General features: G+C 39.9%; 3 protein-coding genes across 6 annotated transcripts in view; 2 read left to right on the top strand and 1 right to left on the bottom strand.

The window, feature by feature from the left end:
• The window catches only part of KNTC1 (kinetochore associated 1), a 31,106-nt gene extending 30,830 nt beyond the window's left edge, over window positions 1-276 (bottom strand). Inside the window, exon 1 of one of the 2 annotated variants that reach the window (XM_057377779.1) lies at window positions 217-276. The gene's annotated coding sequence lies outside the window, so the exon portion shown is untranslated. Of the gene's footprint in view, window positions 1-174 lie in introns of both variants that reach the window. The other variant, XM_057377778.1, reaches the window with a different exon arrangement.
• Window positions 277-409: 133 nt separating this feature from the next.
• On the top strand, window positions 410-14,044 carry RSRC2 (arginine and serine rich coiled-coil 2). Of its 3 annotated transcripts, none has more exons than XM_057377755.1 (10): window positions 410-524; window positions 3,016-3,172; window positions 3,721-3,764; window positions 6,369-6,559; window positions 7,312-7,455; window positions 10,816-10,938; window positions 11,032-11,111; window positions 11,660-11,892; window positions 13,006-13,095; window positions 13,399-14,044. In XM_057377755.1, exons 1-10 carry the CDS (start codon window positions 519-521, stop codon window positions 13,576-13,578), a joined length of 1,248 nt encoding a protein of 415 aa, XP_057233738.1. In that variant the 5' UTR covers window positions 410-518; the 3' UTR covers window positions 13,579-14,044. The 3 variants fall into 3 exon arrangements, with proteins under 3 accessions (XP_057233738.1, XP_057233739.1, XP_057233740.1); XM_057377757.1 differs by lacking the exon at window positions 410-524 and adding an exon at window positions 4,651-4,728 and having other exon boundaries at window positions 3,157-3,172; window positions 6,347-6,559; XM_057377756.1 differs by lacking the exon at window positions 410-524 and having other exon boundaries at window positions 3,022-3,172; window positions 6,347-6,559.
• A 475-nt stretch (window positions 14,045-14,519) lies between these two features.
• ZCCHC8 (zinc finger CCHC-type containing 8) lies at window positions 14,520-25,928 on the top strand. Its single transcript, XM_057377771.1, has 14 exons — window positions 14,520-14,709; window positions 15,578-15,618; window positions 16,258-16,332; window positions 16,754-16,859; window positions 17,510-17,587; window positions 17,902-18,005; window positions 19,260-19,325; window positions 20,303-20,363; window positions 20,477-20,619; window positions 21,342-21,484; window positions 22,068-22,183; window positions 22,893-22,976; window positions 23,439-23,553; window positions 24,290-25,928. The coding sequence occupies exons 1-14, from the start codon at window positions 14,545-14,547 to the stop codon at window positions 25,090-25,092; spliced, it is 2,100 nt and encodes a 699-aa protein (XP_057233754.1). The 5' UTR covers window positions 14,520-14,544; the 3' UTR covers window positions 25,093-25,928.
• Window positions 25,929-27,789: the final 1,861 nt, after the last annotated feature.

The raw sequence follows: 27,789 nt of genomic DNA, 5'->3' as shown, positions 1-27,789 counted from the left end.
CCCTCACCGGTGACACTCCCGTGCTCTCAGGGTCCCCCGATCCCCTCACTGGTGGCACTCCCGTGCTCTCAGGGTTCCCCGATTCCCTCACCGGTGGCACTCCCGTGCTCTCAGGGTTCCCCGATTCCCTCACCGGTGGCACTCCCGTGCTCTCAGGTCCCCCTCACCCCTCACCGGTGACACTCTCGTGCTCTCAGATCCCCCCTCACTCCTCACCGGGGGATCCCGTCCTCTCCTGACCGCGCCCCCTCAGCCGCTCCCGGTTTTCAATCTGGCGGGAGCCGGGACGAGCTGTACGGATCGCGGCGGCTGCCAAACCTCTTCAAACGCGAAGGCGCCTCCGCGGCCCACAATGCACCGCGCTCCCCCGCGTTGCCCCCACCCTCAGCTCCACATCCGGGCACCCGCAGTGAGGGCGGGCGGGGCCACRCGCGATCGCTGTGGCCGCGCAGCCGAGCGAGGTCGAGCCCTGCGAGGACGTTGCTGAGGGGCGGCGGCGGCGGCCCGGGCGCTCGGTCATGGCGGTGAGGGGCGGACGCTGCCGGGGTTTTGGAGCGGGAGTGACGGGGAAGGGGTTGGGGGGGGTAGAACCGGGGAGGGCCGGGTCGGGAGCCGTGTGCGCGGAGACACAAAATGGCGCCCGCCGCGCCTTCGGCTGCGGCGCCATGATGGGCTCGGGGAGGGGCGGCCGCGCTGCGTTCACCGTTTCAGTCCCCGTCTCCAGAAGTTTCTGCTTTGTTCTTCGGGGCTTGGACAGAGGCGAAGACTCCYTGGGACTGAGCCCCGGTGGTTCCMTGGCTGGGGGGAGAAGTGCTGTGGCGATATGGGCGTTTCTCTCGGGGGCTTSTGGGGTGAAGCTGCCCTGTGAGGGGAGCGACTCGGTGTCTGTGCCATGCTAAATTTTCGTTTATCTACTTTTATTTGTCCTGTTATTTTCCTTGCCTGTGTTTGGTCACAGGTGCATTCAATTAAATCGGTCCCGTCTTGCTTTTTTATGGTTAATATCGATGGGAAGCGCTTCTGCTGTGATTATCACTGCCCTWCATGTTCAGGCAGGGTCTGAGAGTGTAGCTTTATTTTCCTGAAACAATTCTGTCATCTGGTAACGTATAAAGTGTTTAATCCGTAATTAGGTTGAAGAATCAGTAAGTTATCAGAGGGTTTACCTGATATCTGTTTTTTCCAAAAGTAGTTAAAATAGTTTTGAGTGMGGAAAAAAGCCCCAAAAACCAACAAACAACCTGGGCTCGATAGTGATAAAACTTTTTTAAGTTGTCTTCAAGTTGACTTTGTGATGCCTAATGTGGTGCTTCAATTTCTTGTGTTGGAAGTTTAACCGGTAGTGAAACTGACCAGAGGGACTGCAAGCTTCTGGAGAAAATTAATACTTTATTTTTTTTTTTTTTKGTTATTATATAACTTACCCTGTTAAGAGTAAGATACGTTTTTCTGTAAAAGGACTTAGATTATGTCCTCGTAGTTTTGCCCTTAAAGGTACTGCTATATTTAGAAGTTCCTCTAAAGTGTGGGTGAGTGGCTTGTTCGAGGTAAAACTGAGCCTGTGGCTAGTCTAAGAACTGGGAATAATCTCAGTGAATTCTGTCAGCTATTTTATTGCTGTTTTTTTTGTAGCACAGAGATTTGCTTGGGTGCAGAGCACAAGGACACTAATGAGCAMTGTGTACATAATGAGCTCGGTAGCCTTGGAAAATGTGTCAGTGGGCTCAGTTGCRCTTGGATAATGTGTTTTAAATCCCAGCCAATTTACACTCTTAGCTGGTATTCTCGTTCTTCTCAAGTAACTTCAAAATGTAAACAGTAGTAGCTGAAATATAAATCCAATTTACGTGTAACATCATGAAGAAAGTCTGCCATTATTATGCAGTATATTTGTGACAATCTTTAATATCTGTTGTGGTTGAAGAAAAGGCAGCTGCTTTTGTAATGGATGGACATTAATATTTGAGAGTTTTTCTTGTGTTTTGTTCAGTTTGCGCACCGTTCTACCTGTTGCAGCTGGTGGAAAACTGCAAGTTTGAGTCCTCTGCTACACTAAATTGTCTTCCTGAGCAGCATTTCTGGGCCAGATGATGTCCTTAGTGACATCTTGTGCAGCCACATGGTGTTCAGAAGGTTTGATTATGACTGRTACTGAGAAGGCCAGAACAAGAATGAACCTGTAAAAGCATTAATGAGGGCACATCCACCTTCTCAGAGTGTACTTTTCACCCTCTTCCTTTCAGTGCGTTGAACACCAGTTGTACTCATTTACCTCTCACAGATTGASTCAGAGTATCTTGATKTCACAAGATCAGTTTTTGGGTTTAGTCSTYCTAAATCAAGGTTTAGAARGAACAGAGRGAACTTGTTCTTCATTATCTGAGAAAAATGCRATGTTGTTGGAACAGGTGTAAGTGACCTAAATGTGCTCTCATATAAATATTTYGCACAGAGATACTGTTGAGGTGTTCCTCATTCCAGAGTTAGCTGTCTGTAACACGAATGCAATGCACCTTATTGCATTTCTCTTCAAAGCTCATTCCATGCTACAAAACACTCCAGGAATTTTGCACTGTGCYTCAGTATTCCCAAATTTCTGAGGTTGCTTGGATCAGTTGGGACAGCATTGACCTTAAGTAATCCTGGTCATGGAAATTATAAAAGGTGATTGACCTACAAACATCATTTAGAGAAAACTCTGCATCAGAGTTTAGTGTTAGTGATACTCGCAGAAGTACATGGAAAAAATAAAGTGCAGTTCAATGTAATGGAGAGAAAAATGTTACTTTATATCAGTTCTCTTTATTAAAATCTTGAAAAATCAATCTGCATGCAGTTACACAGTTCACTGCAAGTTTGTAAAGCTATTGCCTAAGCACGGGATGAACATAACATTATTTTTACAGAAAAAAAAAGTAGGGGAATCTAAAGAGAAAACATGAGATAAATAGGGAGGTTTATTTTGGGTTTGAGTCCTAAGCTTCTGTTTTTTAAAAATTCTGTCCTCATGTGCAGGGTAGTGATACAGAACGAGATGGAGTAGTCCCAGAAAAATCCTCTCCAGAAAGAGAGAAGAAAAAGGAACAATCAGATGCCTCCAGTTCTCCCAGAACATCAAAGCATCATTATTCAAGATCACGCTCACGGTCAAGGGAAAGAAGGCGGAAATCAGGTATGGTCTCGATGGAAGCAAATTGCCTGTAGAACTTAATTATCTTTGGAGCGATTTTGGAAAAAAAGGCCCAGGCTTAGCTCTAGTAACTTGTTAGAATTGGGGGAAAAAAGTATCTACAAACTTAGGGATTGTATCCTAAGTATTGAAACTGCTGATGAAAAAGGTCTTGTGACTATTGAGGCTATCAGGGAGGGGGAACTTGGTCAGACCACATCAAACAGGAAACAGTCCTATTTYGTTTCATTTTGATTAGATAAGTGTAGCCTGGGATACTTTTGCATAGTTGTTACAAGATTAAGGTTACCTGGCAGAAGAASGTGATTGGAGTGTGATGTGGGTTAGTTTTTCACTGTCAGCGCTTAAATAAATGCAAAGAACTGGTACTAAAGCTGGAGTTGGCTTTCTGCATTAGTGACTGAAGCAGTGCTGTTTGTTTTCTAAATCTTGGCTTTAAGGGGTGGAATAACTGAAAAGAGCTAGAAACATTATAGCCAGGTGCTCTTATCTTTATCTTGGTAAATGACAGTAAATGCTTTCTTCTCCAGATACCGAAGGAAGAAAACACAGAAGCCGAAGCAGAAGCAAAGAGGTAATTAACACTTTGTAGTGTTTAGGTAATTGTACATCTTTAAAAGTATCTTGTAGTAATGCACATATGTGTAAACCTGTATAAATGACTTTATGGTAAGTACAAGAAATTGAAAACTTTAAGCTTAAAAATGGATATGGCGAACCTTTCRTAGTGAAGCATGATTGCAGCCATCATGTTGACAAGGTAATAGTTTTATAGCAAATGCTTTCAGAAACTAGTAACTTAATTTCTTTCTTTTTTTTTTTTTATTTTTTAATTTTTGTGGAAACAGCCAAAAGAGAGAGTTCAAGTGAAGTAGAATGGTGTTCTTGATCACTTTCACAGAGCTTCCATTATCCAAAAGTCTTGGGTGGCTTTGTTCCTGGCCACTGTTCAGGAGTTTGATTAATACATACCTGTCCACTTAGGTGTATTAAAAATAATTCCCCACTGGCCTGAGCTGTGTTTGTTGCATCCTTTAATTGTAAAGGCTGTCATAGCTTGACAAACAAGCTGAGTCAGCTGGAAATGTGACAGTAGCAGCAAAAATTTCAGTGGGCTGTCTCTTAAATGTGTGTGTGTATATATAAGGGAGTGAGAAGAGACAGCATCAATAATGACTTAAAAATAACTGCTCACACACCAAAGAAGAGCTGAAACAAGCAAACCAGGAGCATCGAAATAGTCATAAAGAAGCCAAAGCTGTGTGGGGCAATAGTCTGGGACAGATGAGGGACTTTTTAAATTTCAAACCTGGGTCAGGAACTTCTTCCCCCATTCCAATGGAAGCTCTGTTAAAAAAAAAAAGAGAAGGAGGAAAGAAAAATCTAGGCGAGTTTTTGTGAAATTGAATAATCTATTGTTTAGCTCACATGATAACATTTCTATAATAAATCATACTCAGCGTGCTAATGCGCGAAGAGACTGAACTGAAGACGCTGCAGACTCAGATAGCAAAATTATAAGCCTACTTCATGATAAGGTAACTATTAGTCATTCAAACTCATATTTCCCTTAAAAATATCTTAAATCCGTTATGGGATATAATGGTGGTTTTATTACTAAGTGTGTGTCTGAAAGATGTGATTAAAAAAAATTTCTAAGACTCTCTTTAGTGATTAAAGAAAATAGGTGTTTCAAATTCTGTCCAGTGCTTTGCTAAACTGTTGGATCTAATCTTACATAATTTATTTAGCAGCTTTTAAGTTTCACAGAGTGAATAGATGAGAAATGATCTCCCACAGTAGATGTACTGTTGTCATTCATTTGCAAGATTAAGCTCTTTCTGTAGACTAARTGCTGAATATCAGTAATTCTTAATATGTATATGAGAACAACTACTTATATAAATACATATTTATATTAGTGTACAGGTAATCTCAGATATGTTTATGTAACAACTGATTATTAAACACATTAAAAACAAAATACAGTTGGAAAGCAGGAAAAGTATCTAATATTCTTGTTTACTTTAAGGACAATAATCAAATACATTTAGAAATGGATAGTTAATAAAGAATTAGTCTTGAGCAAGTGGGTATAATCAGCCTCATTTGAGAGAGACTTCTGATGGAAGAAAAGGTTTTATGGGTAGTTACCAGATTTAGATAAACAAGAAAATGAAACAAACTACTTTTGAATAATTGGGGTTTGTCTAAAATGAATGTATCATGCTTAATTTGTGACTTGAGCAGAATATTATTTAAATGTAAGACTTAAGTGGGCTATGCTTTTGTGCTAAAAACGTTTCAAAAGACACTGGATATATTAAGAAAGGGTGTTGATGTCACGACTTAGTCTCTAAGGAAAGCACTGGCAAAAATCAGGCCTGACCTTGCTAAATATTTTTGGCATTGCAGCTATAAAAAGGAATCTTTTTTTTTTTTTTTTTTTTTTTTGGAGGCACTGCAGGAAGGAATTGCAGTATAATGGAGCAGCATATCTGTAATTTAAAACTACTGTGGGAAGCCTGAGTGATGCATGTTAGTTTGAAATACTAAGAATGGGATGTCAGCCATGTAAATGACTTTGCTTTATACAAACTGTTGGAAGTTACTGACTGAAGAGAGTTTTGCTCTAGAAAATAATTACCCAATGATGACTAGATTTTTCTTAGTTCTAAAAGCAAAATAGTTTGTCTGCAGCTACGTGTGGATTTTAGTAACTTTCTGCATGGAAGGCTCAGGCAAATACTAAATAGTTACTGCAGCTGTATTTATATATATGCATATTCATAAACTGTCAGGTTATTTAAGATAGGTACTTAAGTACTTGGAATGGAGACAGTAACTGAAAATGAYAGGGTTTTCTGTTACAATGCTATGAAGTCTTATGTGGAAGCACTGTAAAGATAACTTGATGGATACCTTAAAAATAAAAAATAGACAGTCATATAGTGACTTATAGACTGTGGGAGGAGGGAAAAGGGGGAACAATGACAGTGTGCATTTGCAACTTTGGGTAGTTGGTGGCATTAGGTAGAGCAACCGTGGCTCATGATTGAGTCACACTCCTAAGGTTACTAATGTTGCATCACAACTTAGCATTTTTATCTTCTGATACCCATACTAACTCTCTTTGTTGCACTATTTTCCTGAAAGAACCAACTTCTTCTTAAAACAGGCAAGAAGACATGAATCCAAAGAGAAGTCCTCCAAGAAGCACAAATCTGAAGACCACAATGACAAAGAGCATTCTTCTGATAAGGGAAGAGATAGCCTAAATTCRTCTGAAAATGGTGAGGAGAGACATAAACGCAAAGACAGAAAGTCATCCAGRGGGAGGAGTCATTCAAGATCCAGGTCTCGGGAGAGGTAAGTTGCTCTATATGATTATTCTGTGAGTGTATTTYCCAAAGCCATTTTTGGAATTATTGTAGACTTCCCAAGTGCAGCTAAGTTCCATTCCTGACCTGGTGTAAAGCATCAGTTTGTATTGCATGTTTCAGTTTTCATTGGGCAGTGCATTTGTTGGTAGTTCTTTGACAGACTGGTTCTGAGTAGAAGKACCAAACAACCTTTAAGACTTTATATAGGGATGTGTCTCACATTTATAATTGCTATAGAAAATGTTTAATAGAGTATTAAATGTACCCTTTTGTCAGTGACGGGAAAGCTAATACACCATAGCAGTGACATGGCTCTCTTCCTAAATCATGAGCTTCCTCCAATGGAGTGCAGGCCAATCCTCCTTGGAGAGAAGCAAGATTTTGAGTTGGATTTAAGACTCCTGCATCAGGAGCCAAACTCCTAGTTTGGCTTTGTATTTGTTTTGAGATGTACGCTTTAATGAACAACTGAAAATAGCAATGTTGATGGGTGTGGTTTTATACGTAGACTGTGCAGCTCACTTGTGGCTGGTGGTAGGGTTTGTTTCCTTTTCCATTTCATCCCTTAGACTTACAGCTTAACCTGTTGGAGGCATGAACATTTCCATGTGTAGTTTGCAGTCTCCCCACCCTGCCTGATGCATTTTGCCCTGTGGTGACAAAGGCATGTGTAAGTCCATAGTACAAACTGCATTTAAATGCAGGAATATATATAAGAATTTGGGGCATGTATTTCAGACGTCATCGTAGTAGAAGTCGTGATAGGAAAAAGTCCCGATCTCGCAGCAGAGAAAGAAAGCGACGGATCAGATCTCGTTCTAGATCAAGATCTAGACACAGACATAGAAGCAGAAGTAAAAGCAGAACTAGGAGCAGAAGCAGGTAAGCGTTACCTTCCATATACTTGGTACTGTTTGGTTGAACGTTCTGGCTGATGTGATTGGTTTGCCAGTTAATGTCTGTTCAGTCCAGTAAATGGGTTTGGCTTTTTCTCAGCTGTACTGAGTGGGTTCAGGACTCGGTGGTTTGCTTACTCCTGCAGAAATATTTGTCCTAGATAATCAAAGTAATCAAACTCTTGGCTTTTCTAGTGTGACCTTTGTTAGCAACAGTATTTAAGTGGGAAGAACTGAAGAATAAAATGCAGGTGACCCTTTCCTGTGTTTGATGCAATGGTAGTGTGGTTGGCATGCTGCTGTATTTGTCCCTTCAGTTTGCGTATGTATGAGATAAGGAAAGTTTAACTGGAAATCACTGGCTGTCAGAGCAGATACACAGACCAGGAGCTAATTAAGATCAGCACCACAAAGTTAACTTGTCTGTGAAGTGGCAGTTAGTGTGTTGTTAAGGTGAATTTTGCTTGAGATGAATTATTTCTGATACAAATGTACTCTTCAGCATTAGTAATTACTAGCTCCTCTTTGTCAAGTTCAGCTTGAGAGTATTTATCGCATTTTTCTCCCTGAGTGCTTTGATTTCTTCCTTAAATGCTAGAAGCACTTGATCTAGACACATACTGGCTTGGTCTGGGTCTGTTTGACAGAGTTGAGATTCCATACCTCACCTGGGACATGCTGGAGTTGACATTTTTATCACTGTATAGAAGTTAATGTTTTCCGATAGTGATAATGCATTGAGTATTTTGGTGTAGAGTTCTGAGTCTCTGTATCACCTTTGCATTCTTAATGCCCTGTAGGWTTTTCTCAGTGGTGAAGCTGAAATACGACTTAATGTCTACTACAGATGTTTTGTTGAAAGTAGTTTGAATGAAAATCAGTGTCCCTGCAGAGCTCCAAGAGAGTGTTGACAGTGTTCCAGTTCTTTTAGTAGTGTTTTCACCAGRATATTTTAAATTGCCCTAAGACTGGTTATGGCTACTCAACATTACAGTGGATCATTGGATTCTTAACAATCACACTCATTTAATGCTACAGCATCACTTGTGAAACTGTTCAGAAGACTTATCTTTCTGAAGAAGTAGTTGAATTACATGGTTTGTGTCACATGTTTGACATGCCCTTTCTACCAAACTTTGAGCTGGGGTGAGTAGAGCTGTGTCACTTGGTACACCTTACTTGCATTTAATGGTATTTAAGCCACCTTCAGCATGTTGTGCAAGGCTTCAGCTCCCCATTTTTTCTAGTTGCTGTAGATAAATGTGCACTTACTGTTTTTAAAAGTCACTTTGAGCATTGTGTTTAATGGCTCCTTGAAAACTTCATCTCCCAGATTAGATTTTGGCTTCTGCAGTGGAATTCAAAGTGCCTGAAACAGAACATCAAATCGGGAAGAAAAAGTAAGGGGTAGTCATAGATTAGGAATTTCTTAAACTGGAAACAGGCCTTGTGGGGTAGTGGTGGACATGCTGCAAGAATCCTTCTAAGTGCTGGTTTTGCCTCGCAGATCTTGGAGAATTATAATAAGTGAGGCATAAGTCTTTTTTTATTTGGTGCTAGAACACTTCATCAAGTTCTGGGCTCTGACAAAGCCTGCAAAAGAAGGTGGCTTGTGGGGAAAAGCTCAAGGAAAACTSAAGCACAGACACAATGTGGAAACCTATCCTGTTAAGACTCAACTATGAAAGTATTTCTCTCGTTCCTGACATGCAGTATTTATTGTGTTTCAGTGAGCAGGCTGTGTCAGAAGCATTTATAAATAGCAGAGCTTACCCTTCTCTTGATGGTTCTTTGCATAAWCTCAAGCTCAGATTTTCAAGTGGTCTGTCCTCACGGGCATTTAAACCAATCTTTTTGGTTTGTGAGTGTGTAGAACCTCCTGGCAGTCTTTAGTGGTATGGCTCTGATTAAATGCTAGGTGGAAAACATGACACCAGCTGCTTGTTTCAAATGGAAATACTTCAATACAAAAGCTCAAATATTTATTTCCTTGATGTTTACCAGTGCAATAAAGCATCAGACCAAAGACAAGACCAAACARCAATAGTCAGCCCGGGAAAAATGAAGGTATCTTTGAAATATGCATTACATCTTATCTCAGGAATGCAGATCTGTCACTTCCCAGTGCCTGAATCTGCATCTTGTCATCTTCTCTGAAAAGATAAGTCTTGCCTCCTTTGTATTCTACCAGATTTGTCATGTAAACAAGGATCTTTTTGTAACTTCAGTCTGCATTTAGTGATGTTTGTGGTTGCTGCCCAGGTTGCAGACTGAAGAAAGAGAATGTCTGAATGCCATGAAAGTGGCTGTTGTCAGGTTAGCCGTTATCCCCAGGTAGCTGTTAACCCCAAATGGATGATAATAACATTTAAGTTAAAAACTGCTGAAACACTTTTGTGCATCTCAACTTACTGGTTATGGCAAATCTGGGAAAAATACGAGTGATATATCCTGTAAATTAARCTTTGATGAACACTTCCAGTGTTCTTTGTTTGAAACACCAGTGTCAGAGGCCTAAACTGGGATAAACCCTGATCTTTTGTGCTGTGGATATTGGTGACCCTAGCACAGAGAATTGCTCCTAATAGTACTTTTTATGTATATTTTGAGTAGTTGTTTAGATGAGATTAGATAYAGGTGTCCTCAGAATGATTTCTGCTTGGAAGGAGGTGAGGAGAAGGTTAGTAAAGAAGAGTTGAACTGAATGCTTTGGTGTTTTGCTTAAAAATACATTTTAACTGGGTCCTTTTTAGAAGGTCAAGCTCCAGGTAATTCATGCTTCAGTGTTCTCTGCACAGGAAAGCCTTCCCAATAGAAACCCTRGACAAATCACATGTGCAGCTTGGTAGACTCCCTCAAAGCACATTTAGGAAAGAGTATACAAARGGGAGAGTAATAGTAATTTCCTGAAGTACTATTCCACTTCTTAAATTGGGCCTCTTCAAAACACTCCTTATTAACATAATTACAGTGCTTTGAGGTCTCTTATGGTTTTAAAGCATTTTTCTAGCTTGATTCATTCAAATTCTCTTGCAATTRACTTTACCAGAAATTAGATCATTTTTCTTATAATTTAGAATCTCTAGAGCAGATTTGTTTAGAACACTAAGTAAGAGGGGGTAAATGAATACCCAAAATTGCACATTCTGTTACAGCTGGAAATCTTCAGTTKTAGCTCTGGGTTGTTATAAGGCTTTTACACCATTGTAGTATAARCTMTRAAAGCTTTTCTTGAGATCTYCAAATTAATAATAAAGCAMATTTTGTGTTGTGATCAGATACTTKATGAAATGTTAAGCTGYATGTGTGCCTTCATTGTTTTAGCAACTGTTAAATTTGGTTACAGAGAGAGAAAGAAAAGGATTGAAAAGCCCCGAAGATTCAGCAGGAGYCACAGCCGGAGTCCGAGCCCTCCGCCTTTCCGGGGACGAAACACAGCTATGGATGCACAGGAAGCCTTAGCCAGAAGGTCAGAAATTGTGGTGATTTTAATGATATGTGACATGAATAAACTCCTGATGTTGATTTTGCATGTCTTAATATTTTTTTCTTGTACCTCTAGGCTGGAAAGAGCAAAGAAGCTGCAAGAACAGAGAGAGAAAGAAATGGTTGAAAAACAGAAGCAACAGGAAATGGCTGCAGGTAATCCATGTGTATTTGATGAATTCCGTGAGTGGAAGATAGAGTAGTCTTACGTTAAAAGAATGTTGCAGTCCTGTCCAACAGATGGATAGGTTGTCTTTTTGTAATTGTTAATAACCACAGAAAGAACTAGAAAATGTTGAAAAAACAAAGATAAAAAAAAAAGACATATAAATGATTAGGATTTCTTATCACTTGCTKAGTATACTATAAAGATGTTATGTGTTAGACTTTGACATGATTTTGTGATGGCCATTGGACTTTTACTTGTTCGGGGGTAATTTAGAACCACAAGGTGCATTAGCTTCACTTCTGGTTCTGTTTTACTCAGACTACTGGAGACATGTTCCTTAATTGACAAATCCCATGTGTTTGATCATGCATTTGTTATTTGTGCATTTCCAACTTCTGTTGAAGGGAGGTGTGGAGGGGGATGGCTTTTTTGTTTGGTTCYGGGGCAGGTTGGTGCTTGGGTTTTTTGTGTGCTTGTTGAGTTGCTTTTCCCCAAAGTCTGAAGTTATTTCTAGCAAGTTCCCTTTGTTCCTCAGCGGCTGCAGCCACGGGAGGCTCYGTCATCAACGTCGCTGCTCTGCTGGCGTCAGGGACACAAGTGACCCCTCAGATTGCCATGGCAGCTCAGATGGCAGCACTCCAGGCCAAGGCACTGGCAGAGACTGGAATAGCCGTGCCCAGCTATTACAACCCAGCAGCAGTGAACCCCATGAAATTTGCTGAGCAAGAGAAAAAGCGAAAGATGCTTTGGCAAGGCAAAAAGGAAGGGGTAATGCTGGCTTTTCTTACCTTCGTAAACTTGTTTGGAAACATCAACTGAGTGCAAGAAGGATGCAGATTAATGTTATTTCCAGCACAATTACTTTATTGCCTGTTAGCAAGTTTTAWTATCAGCCTGAGKTAAAACTYCAGTAAAACCRGGAGYTGKACWTYGATGATCCTTGTGGGTCCCTTGCARCTCAGARTATTGTGTGATTTAGGAGTGAAAGGACTAAGATAGTTAGTCTTCTCTGATAAATAGTTGTGACACAAGACTCAAGGAAGCCCTGAATGTCATAAAGCTTCAGAGGTATAGTTGGATCTTTGTGTTACTTTGTCAGTTCACCTGCAATTTGCAACTAAACATCACATCTAGATGGGCTCCCCTTACTGGGAGGGGATAGCTAAAGTCTGGAATCCACGACTGRCCTGTCCTTCCTGACATTGTGGAAATTTCTTATTTGGTGGTTGTGTCATCTCCAGGTGTGAGATTGTTATCTCCACTTCATTCCAATTAGTGAAGTAAGAAAGAGAACTGTGGCAGTTGCTTTTTCAGAAAGTTGCTGAATTTGAATAGAGCTTTTGACTGCTGATACTGTGGAAAAATGGCCACGTTAATATTTGTGGGTTTGACTTYTGTTGCTCTGGTGTAGAAGTGTTTATTAGGCAGGTTTTCATCATGCAGCAGTTACATAACWAGCTCCCTTACCTTCTCACAGACTGTTCTCATCAGATGAGAARAACTGAAACCWGTTCCCATGGTAATGGYRGGAGACAAAAGGAAGGGCAGGAGARCCCTGAATGCTCTCTGGGCAGTTCTTCTGAATTGTGCTGTATAGTGATTTATTGCCATAAAGAAATTCAGTTTTCCATAATTGACTAAGCCTGAATTCYGAYCAGGCTTCCAGMCCTTTGGAAATGAGTACAGGCTGCCCGAGGAAGGCTTCCTTCACAAAGAGCTCCTCTGAGGATGCTGCAGGAGGAATGTCAGAATTGGAAACCTTTTACTTCCAGCTGTGTACAGAATGGGCTCATCTTTGGCACTGTTTGCTTGCTGCTCTATTGTTCTATTAATGGAATCTTATGTAAAAAGGTGACACATCTCTTTTTTTACCTTGAACAGGATAAATCACAGTCTGCAGAAATATGGGAAAAACTAAATTTTGGAAACAAGGACCAAAAYGTCAAATTCAGAAAACTGATGGGCATTAAGGTAAAGAATTCTAAGTTTATTAATTGCAGGATAGTGATTTCTCTTTTTCTTTTACCTTAGCCACTAAAGATTTTAAGTTAACCTGATGTAGTTCAGAGCCTTTAAGAATTTATTAAGKTCAGAAGCAGCATCTCAATTTGAATTTAATTCAGAAAGCAACTGGGTGAAGGCTTCTGTGTTTGTTTAGAGRGAAAATCTGCACTAGAATGTTGCAGCAATAAACCCAAATGCTTGAATTCTTCCTCTTGTAAGAATTTGTGAACCCCCACTTGTCCAGAGCTGATGTTTTTGTTCTGTTTCCAGAGCGAGGATGAAGCTGGCTGCAGTTCCGTGGACGAGGAGAGTTATAAAACACTGAAGCAGCAGGAGGAGGTGTTCAGAAATCTGGATGCACAGTATGAAATGGCAAGATCACAGACTCACACGCAAAGAGGAATGGGATTGGGGTTCACATCTTCCATGCGAGGAATGGATGCAGTTTGAAAAAGGAAAAAAAAAAAGGCAGTTTTGAAGTTTGGGACTGTGGAAGGTTCTTGTTCACATGTTGGGTCCTTGTTCACCAAAAAGCTAGCATTCTAGCTTGCATGGGTGTTGCATTGACTTTAATTTATTGAAAAATACAATTTTTTTTGTAAATATCAGATTAGTGATACTGGTGTTAGTGTTGTAATCAGGTTATACCCACTTCCATTAAACTTGACAGAACTAGAGGAGAACAGTATTTTTTAGTTAAAGTTCTACTTTTCAAACCAAGCGGCAGATGGGATGAGCTCATACATGGATATTTCGTGTCCACTGTCTTGTGTACTTTTGTACTTTAACCTTGTACAGTTATTTTCAATTCTTGAAACATGAAAGAAGCATTGTGTAGATGTTATTTAGCCGTCTGGGCCAATAGGCACATAATCCAGTGCAAAAAAACTGGTTAATAATAAAGACATTTTTTTTCTCTAAGGTCTTAAGCTAATTTTTCTTTTGGGCCAAACTCCCAGTAAGTTAAGAGAGGGAAAGCTTAAGAAGGAGAACTTTAGAACTTTGGCTTTGCTTTGCTTAACTTGAAGTAAGGTTTGCCTAAATCAGTATTTGCAGTGTGGAGTCTTATTGCATACACCCTTTTTTAAGTACTCTTGACTTGCACACTGCTGCTGCCCCATCTCTCTCCACTTCTCACCCCTTCTCAGAAGATGAAGAAAAACTCCAGAACCGGGAGCGCTGCCGGTTTTGGAGACGGGAGCGCGTGCTCCATTGTGAGGGCGACAAACGCCTGCAGCGGTGGCTGCTCGCCGCCTACACCTCCCAGCGTGCATCACGCCCCGCCGGCACCCGCGTGTGTGGTTTGCCGCCCCGGTGCACATTGGGAACTGTAGTTCGCGGCGTTCGCTGTCCCGCCCGCCCCGCGCTTCCCGCCGCCCTTTGCCCCCCGCCCCGCCCTTCCTGCGGCGGCCCAAGATGGCGGCGGAGGTGGACTTCGGGGACCGCGAGCTCTTCGGGCAGCTGGAGGGCGAGCCCGGGCCGCCCTCGCCGCCCGCCCTGGAACAGCCGGACCCTCTGCTGCAGCTCTACGAGCGGCTGCGTGACCGCGACGAGACGGTGCAGCGGCTGCGGGCGGAGAATATCCTGGTGGGACGGGCAGGGCCGCGCCGGGGCGGGGGGAGGCGGGCGCGCCGCTGCCGCCGGTTTCCTTTCCGGGCCAGCCGGTCCCGGCCCTCACGGGGGGCTCCGGCTCCTGCCTGGGGCTCTGTGGGAAGGAGCCCTCGGTGTCCGCGGGAGCCCGGGCGCATCCCGGAGTGCGGGAGGACTGAGCTGGGCGGAGAGGGGGAGCCGAGTCTGGTGCTCCCGGGTTTCCTCAGAGCACGTTTGTCACGGAAAGTTTTATCCTCAGAGCGCCCGGGGCCGTTCCAGCCCCAGCTCAGGAGGCGGCTCCGTGMTGGGATGGGGGGATGGCTGTTGGAACGGCTGTCACTGAGTTCCTGCGTTCTGCCTTTCCAGGCAAAACAAACACCTGTGTGTTCGCTTGGACAATCCGTTTTAACGTAGCTACGAATAGTTTCAAATTCAAATTGTTGAATTGTGACAGGTTTCCTAAAGGGTTTTGTGGTTTGTCACTGCAGCTGTGGAATCTCAAATGTTTTATAGKTATTTCCCATTTACAAGTACGTTTGTACAACTGTTACCATTCTTTTGGTSATGATCGCAGTTATTTTTAAAATAAAATACTATCCATCTGTTAATACAATCATTGCATATAATGAATGGCACTATATGGATTTTCACAGTTAGTTCTCTTTTTTTGGGTTTTCATTTTATTGTGTTTCTTCAGCAACAGGTAGATTTGTAAATAATCCCCTGTGCAGTGAAAGGGAAGAACTGAAACCCGATTTGTGAAATTCTGTGAAATTCTTGCTCGGTGTTTTCTTGTTTGCTTTGGGTATGGGTGTGTGTCTTCCAAAGAAAATCATATTCCTTAACAATAAGTTAACATCAGGAACTTAAAAGGAAGCTGAGAATTCTGACTCGTCCTAGGTACGTTAATGCTGACTTGAAACACTGCATGATTTATATAAAGTGAATATATATGTGTGCATATATAGAGTTTGTCTCATAAAAGCTGCCTGAGGTAACAATCTGCCACATTTTTATAAACCTTCTTTTCGTGTCCCAGTCCCCGTTCACATGTTTGACTTGTAAAATGCCATTTCAGTTCCTGAAAAGTCTTTTGGAATTGAATAGCAGGAACTTGGTATTGCTGTAACTTTATTTATTCCCATATATCTGTCTGTTTATGAAACTYACTTGATCTTCAGGGAAACAGTTTTAATGTCAAGTTCAGCAGTGAGGAAAAATTGCATTCAAATGCTTGAATAAATCTTAATTAGAAGATTCTATCAGTTTATTGCAGTTAGAAAAGCATGAAGAGGATTCTGTACGTACAGAATATAAGAATTTTTGTAGCATGGGGGTGTTTTATTGTCCTTCCACCTTACACCAACCAACCTGCTTTTCTCGAGAGGATCATTTCTGTTCAAGTGCATAGGAACTTCTTAAAAGTAGAGATTTCGTATTGACCAAACCTTCCTCACCCAGTGGGGTCCAGACTCAACTGTGATAAAATGGTGGGGAATGTTTACTGTACCCATTGTCTGTGTCTCTGTGCTGTTCTAGTGGAATCTCAGTGGAAAACCCCAAAGTTGATGGACCTCTGTTGCAGATTTTATTTATGAACAATGTCATTACTAAGTAAGTATTTAAAAATTATAGATTTTATTCAATAACATAAACTACTGAAGCTTGAAGGGGAGAGAGGATAATGRGCAGGAGTTCTGATGTTTTCATTAGCAATATCTGGTTTTATCATGAAATGAAGGCTGACTTCCAGGAACTCGGAGTGAGTCTAAAGAGCAGTTGCAATTTCAGGAATGTTGTGTGTAAAATAAGAAATTAAATTTCCCCTGCATCTGAGTTGATTTTTTGCTACTCAGGTGTGGTCTAATATCAGATTGCTTTTGTGTTAGTGGGGGTTGAGAGTGGGACAAAAAATAATTGGATTTTCTCTTTTCAAAGTTATTTCGTAAATGATAAATGCTTAAAAAGAGAGACATCTTGTCTTTGTTTCAGCCTTGCTCATGTCTTCACCTCTSTGTACTTCATTCTGTCCCAGGCGGTATCATCAAGAAATTGAAGATTTTATCTACAGTTTAGTTCAAAAATATGAAGAGCAGAAGAAAAGTGAACAGGAAAAATCACACTCGAATGCTAAGCCCCAGGTACTTTAAAACTCAAATTGTTACGAGATGCTTCCTCTCTTTCATCTCTGTAATGGGAATATTGAAATACTGCAGTGTTTAATAGTAASAAAAATCAAATCAAGCAGCTGTCAAACAAATGTATAACCATTGGTTCCAAAAAATAGAGGCCAGGACGAAGAAAAGATCATTTTGCCCATGAAAATGCTTCTTGAAAATAGACATTTCAGTGAAAGAAAATTAATAAGTTGGTTTAAATAATTAAGAAGAGAACTTAATGTATCTTCTARTAGTGTTTGGCACAGCTCAGAGCATGTAAGAAAACGAACAATAGGATCTGAAAATTTATGCTTTCTTCTAATTTAGAATTTTGATTCTTATTCAACACTCACATTGATTAAAAGGGTGGAATGGCACATTTCTCTCCACGTTTCCCTTAGCTTGTTTGATGAGAATGAAAGTTTTATTATGCAGTGTATTTCTCATCAAAGAAACCATTAGAAATGRGCTGTCATGCTTTGGACTGTGGAAATGACTTCATGATTAATGTGGACATCTCCATCCTGCTGTTGGTGAAAGGACAGAACCCCAAATTCTGTGCATTTTGCATCACTAATTCAGGAGCTCTGTGGATTTMAATTAATTAYTTTTATTTTTGCTTTTCCTGTCAGCCCTCCAGTGTTGTTTTGGAAGAGGACTGTAAAGCAACCAGTTCGAATTCTTCGAAAAAAGTGAAAGAAGCTTTTAGTGTAAGTTTTTGTCTGTGCCCTTCCTTGGTAGGTCTGACTCTTCATTCTCCACATTCAGTGTACACTGCCATTAAAATAAGATCTGTTAACTGCTGTTACACTGATAAATAAAATTTAAACTCAGCATGTTTTGGCTACATCAGTGCAAAAAAATCTTAGATGTACCGGAGTGGGCTTGTATTATTTGTAAATTCTTACAGAATGGGGAAAAAAAACCTGGAAGTATTTCAAGCAGTATAAAATTTATAGAAATGCTACCAATCTCACCTAAATACTGACACATTTCTGACAATTCTCTGACTTTTTTTCTACAGGTTGTAGGAAGTGTTCTGTATTTTACCAATTTTTGTCTCGATAAACTGGGACAGCCTATTTTAAATGAGAATCCACAGCTGACAGAAGGATGGGAAATACCTAAGTATCCTGTTTGCTAAAACACGTTGCTCTTTCCGTTTGTCAAATCCAAAGAATTCAGTTGGGTAAATTGAACTCAAATTCTCTTCAGTGGATTGTGTGCTTCTATCAAAACCATACCAGTCATTTGAGATGGGGTGCTTTAATGAGTCATTAATGGCTTTTTTATTCAAATCATTATTTTGACATAGTTGTCTTGCTGATTGCTGTCCTTGGGAAGAGTGRATGCCTTATCCCCATAAATACATCTTGTGAATTTAGGAATTTCCTGGGCCTAATCAGGTTTGGAATGACAGCTTGTTGCAGATTGAATAAGTATTTTCCCTCTATAAAATCCACTCTTTGGGGGAAAAAAAGGGTTTGGTTAAATCAAATATGCTATAAAATGCTCTTTTCCAAATGTGGGAGCCAGAGGGAAAGTCTTCTATCAAAATTTAATTATGGAATGCTCTTAATATGCATCRTTTTAAAGCTGGTTCTTTGCTGTTTACTAAAACCAATGTTTGAAAAGTGGAATTGAGGGAAATACTGAAAAAGGTTGGAAAATGTTGAAATGTTTCTAAGTATTGAAGTCTTCCATGACAAAAGAAATTGGACGAGACATTTCTCAAGTAACATCATTACCCCAGTTTATCGCTTCTGTCTTGGAAAGACTCATGGCAAGAACCAGTTTCACAGTTCATTTCTGCAATTTCCAGTTCTTAAGCTTGTAATCAAAGTCATGTAATAGTGTTAAAAAATTGTATATGAAAAAAATTTGCAAATTTTCCATCTCCCAACCTCTGGATGAAGGAAGTAGATGCCTAACAGGGGAATTTCTCCTCAAATGCCTAGCTGAGTGTGACTGAACTGATTCTGAGTGAAATGGTTCATCAGGCAGTGGCTTCTAAATGACCAAAGTACTGCWTTCATTGAACATATCATGTTGAAACTCTATCAAAATGTGATTTAATAAGATTGCTGTGAAGCATTTCAGAGTTATTATGTGGAATTTTTTGCCTGTAAACAAGCGGGTTGTAGTTTTAGCAAGTGCTGATAAAGTATTGGGTAGAAATTTGTAGGAGAAAACAGCATAAGCTCATCTTAGCAAATAGTTTATAGTATRTATAATTTTATAGTTTATATCTGGACTTCATATCAAGGACCCAWTTGCACGAGTCAGTGTTCTGTTCAAAGCACTATTAAGTTTTTCACTGATATTTTAAACAAAATTGAAATTTTGCTTCATCCRGTAGCAGTTCCTTATTGAAATCTAAAGATATCAGCAAGTTTTCAGCCAGATTCTCTCCCTAGATGGACAAGAAATACAAGTAAAACCCAAAAGGTTTGTATTATTCTTAAATATAAAGTTTTGAGCTGAAAAGTTCAGATATACTCTGTGATTATTGCCCAATTTAAACTGAGTAAACCAGAGCTGAGCTTTGCAGTCAGTGGGTCTCTGTTTATTGACTTACCTTAGGAAGGGCCTAAAGTCAATGTGTGAAAACTTCTTGAATTTTTTTACTCAGTACTTCTGTTTCTTGTCTTTTTAGTGATTGGTTTGTCATCCTTGCACTGGTGTTGTRTCATTGTTACTGTTTTGTAGAACAGCTCCTGTCTGATTTATTGTTCAGACAGACTGATTTTAGAGTTGATGGTACAGTTTTTATGGGAGAAGTAGAGGGAATTCAGTTTCCAGCTGGAGTTATCTTGGGCACATGTTCTTGTGYCACACTTTTCCCCCACTTCTACTTCCCATCCTAATTCAGTAAAAATTTCACATTTCCTCTGAAATATTGGTATTTTCACCCCAGTAATATTACAAATGTTTCCTACTATGGTATGATTTTACAAGGAARATTTAAGTTGAAGCCAGCTGCAGTTCCATTCCAGGTCTTCAATTCACAGTTTCACAACATGCATTACTTGAAAGAAATTGCATTGCTTGAACCTGTGGGCCAGGACTTTGCAAAGAAATAGTTGTGCTCTGCTGTTTGTTTCTACTAAATGATTCCCAGTATTGTGGAAAGGTTCAGACCTCTGAYGATGCCATTTCCTGTTTCCCTCTGCCCTTTCCTCATTTCCCATGTTCTCCTTAGCACTGAGAAATCAGCAATACTCTTGTTCCTCTATTTAAGGATTGACATTAGTTTAAGAGAAGCAGAAGACAGCACATGACATCAGCAGCCAATGCTTTTGTTTTTGTCATTCTGAAATCTAAACCTTAAAATCTGTCAAGAATGAAAAGAACTAACATTAACATTAATATTTAACATTGCAGAGTTGTTTACWGGTTTAATTTGTTGTGCATTTTTCAACCAGGCCCAAACCTCATTGTTTCAATTGTGGTTCTGAAGACCATCAAATGAAAGACTGTCCAAAGGTAAAGTCACCAGTATTCCAAAGACTGCTGCTCTCCAAGCTTTATGTTGGGTGAAGGAGTGCATAAATTGTAAGTTGTCCAACTCTCAACTTCCCAATTGTGTTATCTTTAAGCCACGAAATGCAGCTCGTATAAATGAGAAGAGAAAGGAGTTTTTGGAAGCTTGTGGTGATTCGAGCAATCAGAATTTTCAGCAGCGTTACCATGCAGAAGAAGTAGAAGAGAGGTTTGGAAAATTTAAGCCAGGAGTAATTAGGTATCTCTTTTCTTTCCATTTGCTGTTGCACTGCTTTCCTGGAATCTCTTCTACCTTTGGAGTGCCARATGTTAATTGCCTGAGATTATTAAGGCCATCTGCTGCTCTTAATTATGGGTGTATTATGTTTGAATTTTCTAAGTAGAATTTTGTTTAATAAATTGCAGAGGTTTTTTCAAATGAAAATGTGTTGCTAGCTTGGCAGTCTTACCCTTTAGGGCCTTTCCTTACTGCAGGGAAATTAATATTATTATTTGACTTCACAAATTTTAAATTTATTATGTTCCTAATTAACTAAAAACGTATTCTAAAGTCTGCAAATTTTGAACTTTCCTCTATTCATAAACGTTCAAAGAAATAATAGTATTGTGTGGCAGTCCCCAAAAGAATCAGTGTTAAAACTCAGTGTTAAGGTCCACCCTTCCTGTTGATAGCAGCAGTCAAGGCCATGAGTCAGAAGTAGCAGGCCAAGTAGGTTATTCTTGGTGTAGAATTAAATCTAATAAAGTGTTCAAGCATATCAGAAAGGCAAAATGTTATATTTAATATTGGAGCTGGTTTTGATCTAGAGTTATATCTGGGATCAAAATGCATCATAGTTTGAGCTAAACCTCAGCTATTTTACCTTGACARCTGAAAGCTCCACAAAACGTTAATAACCTTTTGTCACCAATCAGGGATGTTTCTGGATGACATTTTGGTTTTTTGTTTTCTTCACTTAGTGGGGTCCTTCAGGATGCCCTTGGAGTGACAGACAAGAGCCTGCCCCCGTTCATTTACCGCATGCGGCAGCTGGGGTACCCCCCGGGCTGGCTCAAGGAGGCCGAGATGGAGCACTCAGGACTGGCTCTGTACGATGGAAAAGGTGAGGAATGTGGGGCTGGAATGCAGTTTAGCATAAGGCTGTGTGCTGGCTGCAGGCTGCTCAGGAGACAGTGAAGTAACTGGTTTGTAAACCTTTGTAAAAAAGACTTTGTGAAAGTCTTTTTTATTCATAATGATTGGATTGCAAGGATRGAAACTGTCAGTAGGATTTCATTGTTCTGAAGTTCTGGGAAACTGCAAGACTTGCAACTCTTATTGTCCAATTTCCTCTCCCGTTTTCTCTTATTTTTTATGAAATAAGCCATAGTACTAAATTACTTTTATATAGCAGCAAAATCATCAGCAAGCAATACATTTCTTGGTACCCAATTTATGCTGCATCTCAGACCAGTCCTGATGCCAGATTCTGAGGGTAATAATGGTATGTGAAGAGTAGTTTTGTAYGAATACCCAGCTGGTTTCTGGGGGAGCTTCATGCACATATCCAATGGTTTGTTCACTGTTACTGCCTCTGTGGATTCCAAAACTTACAAATACTTACATTCCAACCCCCTGTTCTTAAATCCTGTGAATTTTTTAATGATGTTGTTAATACCATCAATAATAATTCTATTCCATTATAGGTGAAGTTGAAGCAGAAAAYGAGGACTCCCCCCAACCCAAACGTATCACTTACGATGTGTCKAAGTTGGTAAATTATCCAGGCTTTAATATATCCACTCCCAGTGGGATCCCTGATGTGAGTAACTGTTCTCTCTCTTCTAAACAATGCCCTGAGTGACAGTAATTGCTTTTACCCAAGAGTTAATGTTTTGTATTTTGCATCTGACAATTTTCTTTCAACAGTCTCTTCTTTTTAARCCCTTAGGTTGGGGCTGGGGGTTGTAATTAGTGTGGCATCCATCTAACTGATACTTGTCATGATTATTTGTGGTAGGGTCTGACAGCTCTTCTGTGGGGATTATTTCCGTTATGACACCAACAGGAGGCTGGAAGGATAATTTGATATTTTTTAAACATAAAACTTTATGCATGAATGGCTGGTTTTTCCATACATGCAAATTTTCTGAATGTTCTTGTAATATGAAAATCACTGTGGGTGTTTCCATAAATATCATTTCGATCACAAAAAATCATGTCAGCTCAGTCAGTGCACGGCTTTGCAAGAACTAGAACTGAACAAGTCATAGCAGAAAACCCACATAGTTGGTGCCCTCTCGAGCACAGAGCACACAAAAAAATCTCCTGTGGGTGCTGCACCTTTATCTTCACTGATCTTAAGGCCTGTGCATTAAAAAGAAGCACTTGTGCATTTACACCTTTGCATTTGTCCAGTTAGTGGCAYCCAAATGTGTTTTTTCACACAGTATTATTAACCAAAGTTCTGTTATTAGCCAACCATATGTAAACATTATTCTCTTTTTTTTTTCTTTCATTTTTTGCTGTAGGAATGGCAGATGTTTGGTTCCATCCCCATGCAGCCATCTCAGCAGAAGGATGTTTTTGCTCACTACCTTTCTAATTTTCAGGAGGTGAATATATCTCCTTGTTATTAAAAAAAACAATGTTGTCTTGTATGTTAGTGTAGGTTGTGATGATCTCTTGCTTGTATCTGCTTTCTGCACAAGGGGACCTTTTTATTGACACTAGTAGGGGTGAAATGCTGATCTGGCTTACCTGTTTTAACAAAAAATGGCTTCATGTTTAAAATGAATTCCATTATTTCAGTTAATACAAGCAGATTTCAGTTGTGCAATGACTGTAAACAGCTGAGAAAAACTTGCTATGGTCTTACACAGCCTAGAAATTCCAGACTCCCCTAATAAGTGTGAAGTTTTGTTGCCATAGCCCTGGCATCCCTCAAATGTCACTGTTAGGTCCCCAAATGATTGTGTAGTTACAAAATTGTTTTAAGTCGGTTCTTACAGCTGGAAATGTTACCCTGTACAGTATCATACTAATTCTWTTTGTTTTTGTGGGTGATTTCTCTCCAGCCAAGTCCAAAATCCAGCAACAAAAGGACTGCACCTCAGTCAAAGTCTCATCATTCCAAACGACCAAGAGAAGACAATCCAGAGGTGGCAGCAGCTGACATGGACCTGGACTCTGGTATAGTCACTCTGCATTTGTTTTTCCTAGTTTCAGTTTTTTATTTTCAAARTGACTTGCTCTGAATTAAAATGTGAGAGTTAAAGGGAGAAGCTTATGTGTTAGCAGTAATTTTAGTTTTAAAATAATTTTAAAAACTTAATGKCAGTGCTGACAAAGTCAGTGTCCTGCTGCAGTGGCATTTGCTATGATTGTCACAGTGGTTTTCTATTTTCCAGTACCAAGCAGGAGGTTTCAGGTGTGCTCAGAGCAATTTCAATATAATGGTAAAAATTCTGCTCCTGATCTCTTCAGGAGCATCCTAAAGAAACTAATGTTAAGAAGACCCCCAAATCTCTAAGTTTTTAGATGAAATAATATAAATTTGCAAGCATACAGCTTCTTAAAAACGAGGCAAACTCAAAGGAGTACTCAGTGTTGTTTAAGTGTTAGAATAGCTGGAGAAACTTTTGGCTTCCATGTTGGAATCTGCTGTGAGGAATCTTTTCAGTGTATCTCAGCATGGAATGAGTTTGTTCTTAATGCATTAAGAGTAATTCAAGAGTAATTTTTTTTTACTTGAATGGCTGTCAGAGTTAAAATCCCAAAAGCCATAGTTTTGGTGGATATGAAAACCCTCACTAAGTTTTTTCTGTCTTAGCTGAAAACCAAGGACGAAAAGACATAAATCAGAACATTGGCCCTTTGAACTTGTCCTGGTCAGGTTTCAGATTCTAAAAGGTGTCTTTCATTCCAGATCTTGAAGGGGCCCAGCGATCTCAAACTCCCAACAGTTTTCAATTCCAACCTCCGCTACCACCTGGATCTCCATCGATGTCCACTCCTCCTCCTGTGCCACGAGGAACGCCCCCACTGACACCCCCTCAGCCTTCCACACCCACCCGTTCTCCCCTGGCTAGGACTACTCCACCACCAAATCCTGCCAGTGATAGTACTCAGCCCAAAATAGTGGACTCGGTCATGGATGAGGATACCCTGACCTTGGAAGAGCTGGAGGAGCAGCARCGGTTAATCTGGGCRGCGCTGGAGCAGGCGGAGAGCACAAACAGTGACTCTGACATTCCTGCAGACACACCTTTAACTGGAAATTCCGTTACATCATCGCCAGCCAGGAATGAAGCAGATCTTGTTGCAGAAGTCAGGTCACCTGAGAAAGKGATCTCAGTGGAAACAGAGTTTTCTGACATCAGTGAGCAGGTCCCAGAAAACGAATGTTCTATAAGCAGTCCCAATCCAGAAGATAGTTTGCTTGACTTAAAGGAAAATCCTGATAATGCAGTTTCTGAAGGCCTGCTGGATGACACCCTGCCTGCTCCCAACGCTGAGGTCAATGAGGGGGAAAACACAGCTGGTAATAAAGTGCCCACAAGCACTGGATCATCTGTGAAAAAATCTGGATATGTTCCTGACATGAGCAAGTTTGCTGCAGGCATCACACCGTTTGAATTTGAAAACATGGCAGAATCAACGGGCGTCTATCTACGGATAAGAAGCTTGTTAAAAAATTCCCCAAGAAACCAGCAAAAGAAAAAGACTTAAAAYTTACCTGGTCTTTTGTTTTCTTATGTCCAAATCTGTTCTGTTTCGTCCCCAGTTTTACAAACTCAGATAACCTCCCTCATCTTACGCGTTTGGAATCTGTAAGATTCCCTCATCTTATGGGATCTTGACAAATACAGGTCTGCCCTGTTCTTCCTTGGAATTGATATYAGTGCAGGTTTCCATCTTGACCGARACMAATGCAGCCAAAAAATGTAGAATTTTCCCAAATTGCATGCCTCCACTAAGGAGTAACAGGACTGATRATTTGTTAAGAGCATTTTATTTGCCAATACTCAAGACTCTAAAATGCAGAGTTTGTGGTGTTCATTATTTTGGCTAAGATTTATATTGTCCTTAAGTTTCAGGTGRATTGGTGATTTTTTTAATATCTGTCCTTTGTACAATAATCTACACTTTATACATTTTGCTAATTATCCTGTAGATAAGTTTAATATATTCGGAATGTTTTTACAAAGGTCTGACGTTAAGATTTCCCACATCAAAGTTCTGGCAATTGGAGGAAAATAATTGGGGATTACAYTGCTATTTTCACCATTTCAAGTATTTTTATAAATTATTTATGTGGGTCCGTTTTAATTGCCACTGTATCTTTTGTAGCATCGTTCTTCATGTGAACTTGTTTTACATACATGTTCGTGGTTGTCTACAGAGGTTTAATAAATAAGCTTTTAGCTAAAGAGTTTTTAATTGGAGTCCTAAAGCAGCAAAATGCTGCTTTTTGAGAATCAGCTGCTGAAGATAATTGGAAAAATAAGCTGAGCAAAATGAAGATGAATATAGTTAAATATTTTAGGAAGAGCTACAACTGTTGGCTTCAGGTTTTCTTAATCAAGAAACCATTAAAATTACCTTAGCTACTTAGAAAGAGCCTTTCCATACAATTCAGTTTTCATAATCTGAAGAGTTGCCCACTTCTGAATGCTTAGAAATGTTTTAATCCTGCTTATTAATTGTTCTGGCACTTTTTTCCCTTTCTTGTCTCGGGAGGAACCTGTGGCTGAAGTGATTGTACATTGTTCAGTTGCCGAGAGAGGGAGCACTAGATTGATGTAATGTATTCCTTGGAGCTGCTAAAGCATTTGTCCTTCCATAAATGCAGGAAAAGTCTGCCCAGCCAAATGTAATGCAYAGTAAACCAAAGCATTTTCAAATATCTAACAAAAAACTTGTGAAGGGAGGTGTCCATAAGATAATGTTGGAGAATGAACTTAAGAATGAACTTAAGTCTTTAAAATTCTCAGCTTTGCAGTTAGTGCATATTGCCCAAAGTTCTTTAAAATACATTATATTAGTATAATATATAATGATTACTCTGCATTTGAATTTCTCTGAGATCCCCAGGCTTTTTGCAATTAAAGCCTTTATTTATTTCTCTTTTTCATCCCCCCTAAACTTTGCAGGCAGGCAAAACCAAAGCGCCTTTATATGTGAATTCTGAGAGGCTGAAAAATCTTTTTGCAGCATTTACCAGTTCAGTTTATTTGGTTGCACTGGGAAAACACATCAAGGTAAGTGGTCATCATATGTTCTAAAATGAATAGTTTTTTTCCTTCCTAGTTTATAGGAGAAATATTATTTTTATAACAGGAGTGGACAACGTGCTGTTTCCAGTTTTTACACACATTTAAAGAAAGGTAAGTTGGGAAGCATATGGAGGTCTGGCACTTTTTCTTCCTCCTCCTCCTCCTCCTCCTTCCATGGAGTTAAAGGCAGTAATGACAGTTTACAGGAGCCTTTGTGTGCTGCATCATTCCCACGTGGAYGATAAAGGGATTCAGGGCAGGAGGTGATGATTCCCAGTGCACACCTTTGGGTGTGTTGGGCTGCTCATATTTGAAACACGCACTTCTCTCACCACACCTTACAGATCTGTTTTTAATGGCTCTTAGGAAATGCTGCTGCTTGAGTAGGACATGCTGCCTAAACTGAAGCAATGCCTGTGGTTTCTGTGAGCAAACCAGGAGAGTACACAAGACAAAAATCATCTTTATGTACTTAAAACCTTTTAGTCCTCTGTATGATCCATCCTCAGCCACCTAATTAATTGGTCACATCAGATAAGCAAAACAGTTATGACTAAAATACTTCCATTTGTTATTCTCTTGTCTTTCAAATTGCAAAGGAAACTTGTATAAATGTTCCTGTAATGCTTTTTTCCTCCTTAACATTTGTATGATAYGTTTTTCTCTCAGAAAAGCAGGCCGGGCCTGTTTAATTTCTGGGTTTAGTTTTAGTAATTTAATTTGAAAGAAGAATAATCATACAAAATTCTGGGCACCCAGAGATACCTTTTATCTTTGAAAATCTTCTCTTTGGAATCTTCTCTTTGGAGTTGTCCTTTCTGTGGAGRTGGCAGTCAGCATGGACAGTGCTCTGAGAAAATGGAACCAGTAAGTACAACTCCTCCTTTATTTATCTTTGCTATAAGACACACAGTTGATTAGGGATGGGGAGTTATCTCTGCTGTTTCTCTCATGATGAGGAATTCATTCATCTGAATCTCCTAGTTATTTAATTCACTGTAATATCAAGTGCTGTATATTGTTGCACTGAAGATGCTTGTAATCAGTKAGGTTTTTAATCTGTCAGCTGTAACTACTCAAATGGGTTTTGTATATTGRAACTGCAATCAAATCACACTCTTAAGTCCTGAGGATAAGATGAATAGAAAAG

The sequence above is a fragment of the Malurus melanocephalus genome, unplaced genomic scaffold, assembly GCF_030028575.1.
Source record: "Malurus melanocephalus ecotype Western Australia unplaced genomic scaffold, MMel_1.1 scaffold_325, whole genome shotgun sequence".
NCBI lineage: Eukaryota > Metazoa > Chordata > Aves > Passeriformes > Maluridae > Malurus > Malurus melanocephalus.
This window is presented reverse-complemented; position numbering and strand designations above follow the sequence as displayed.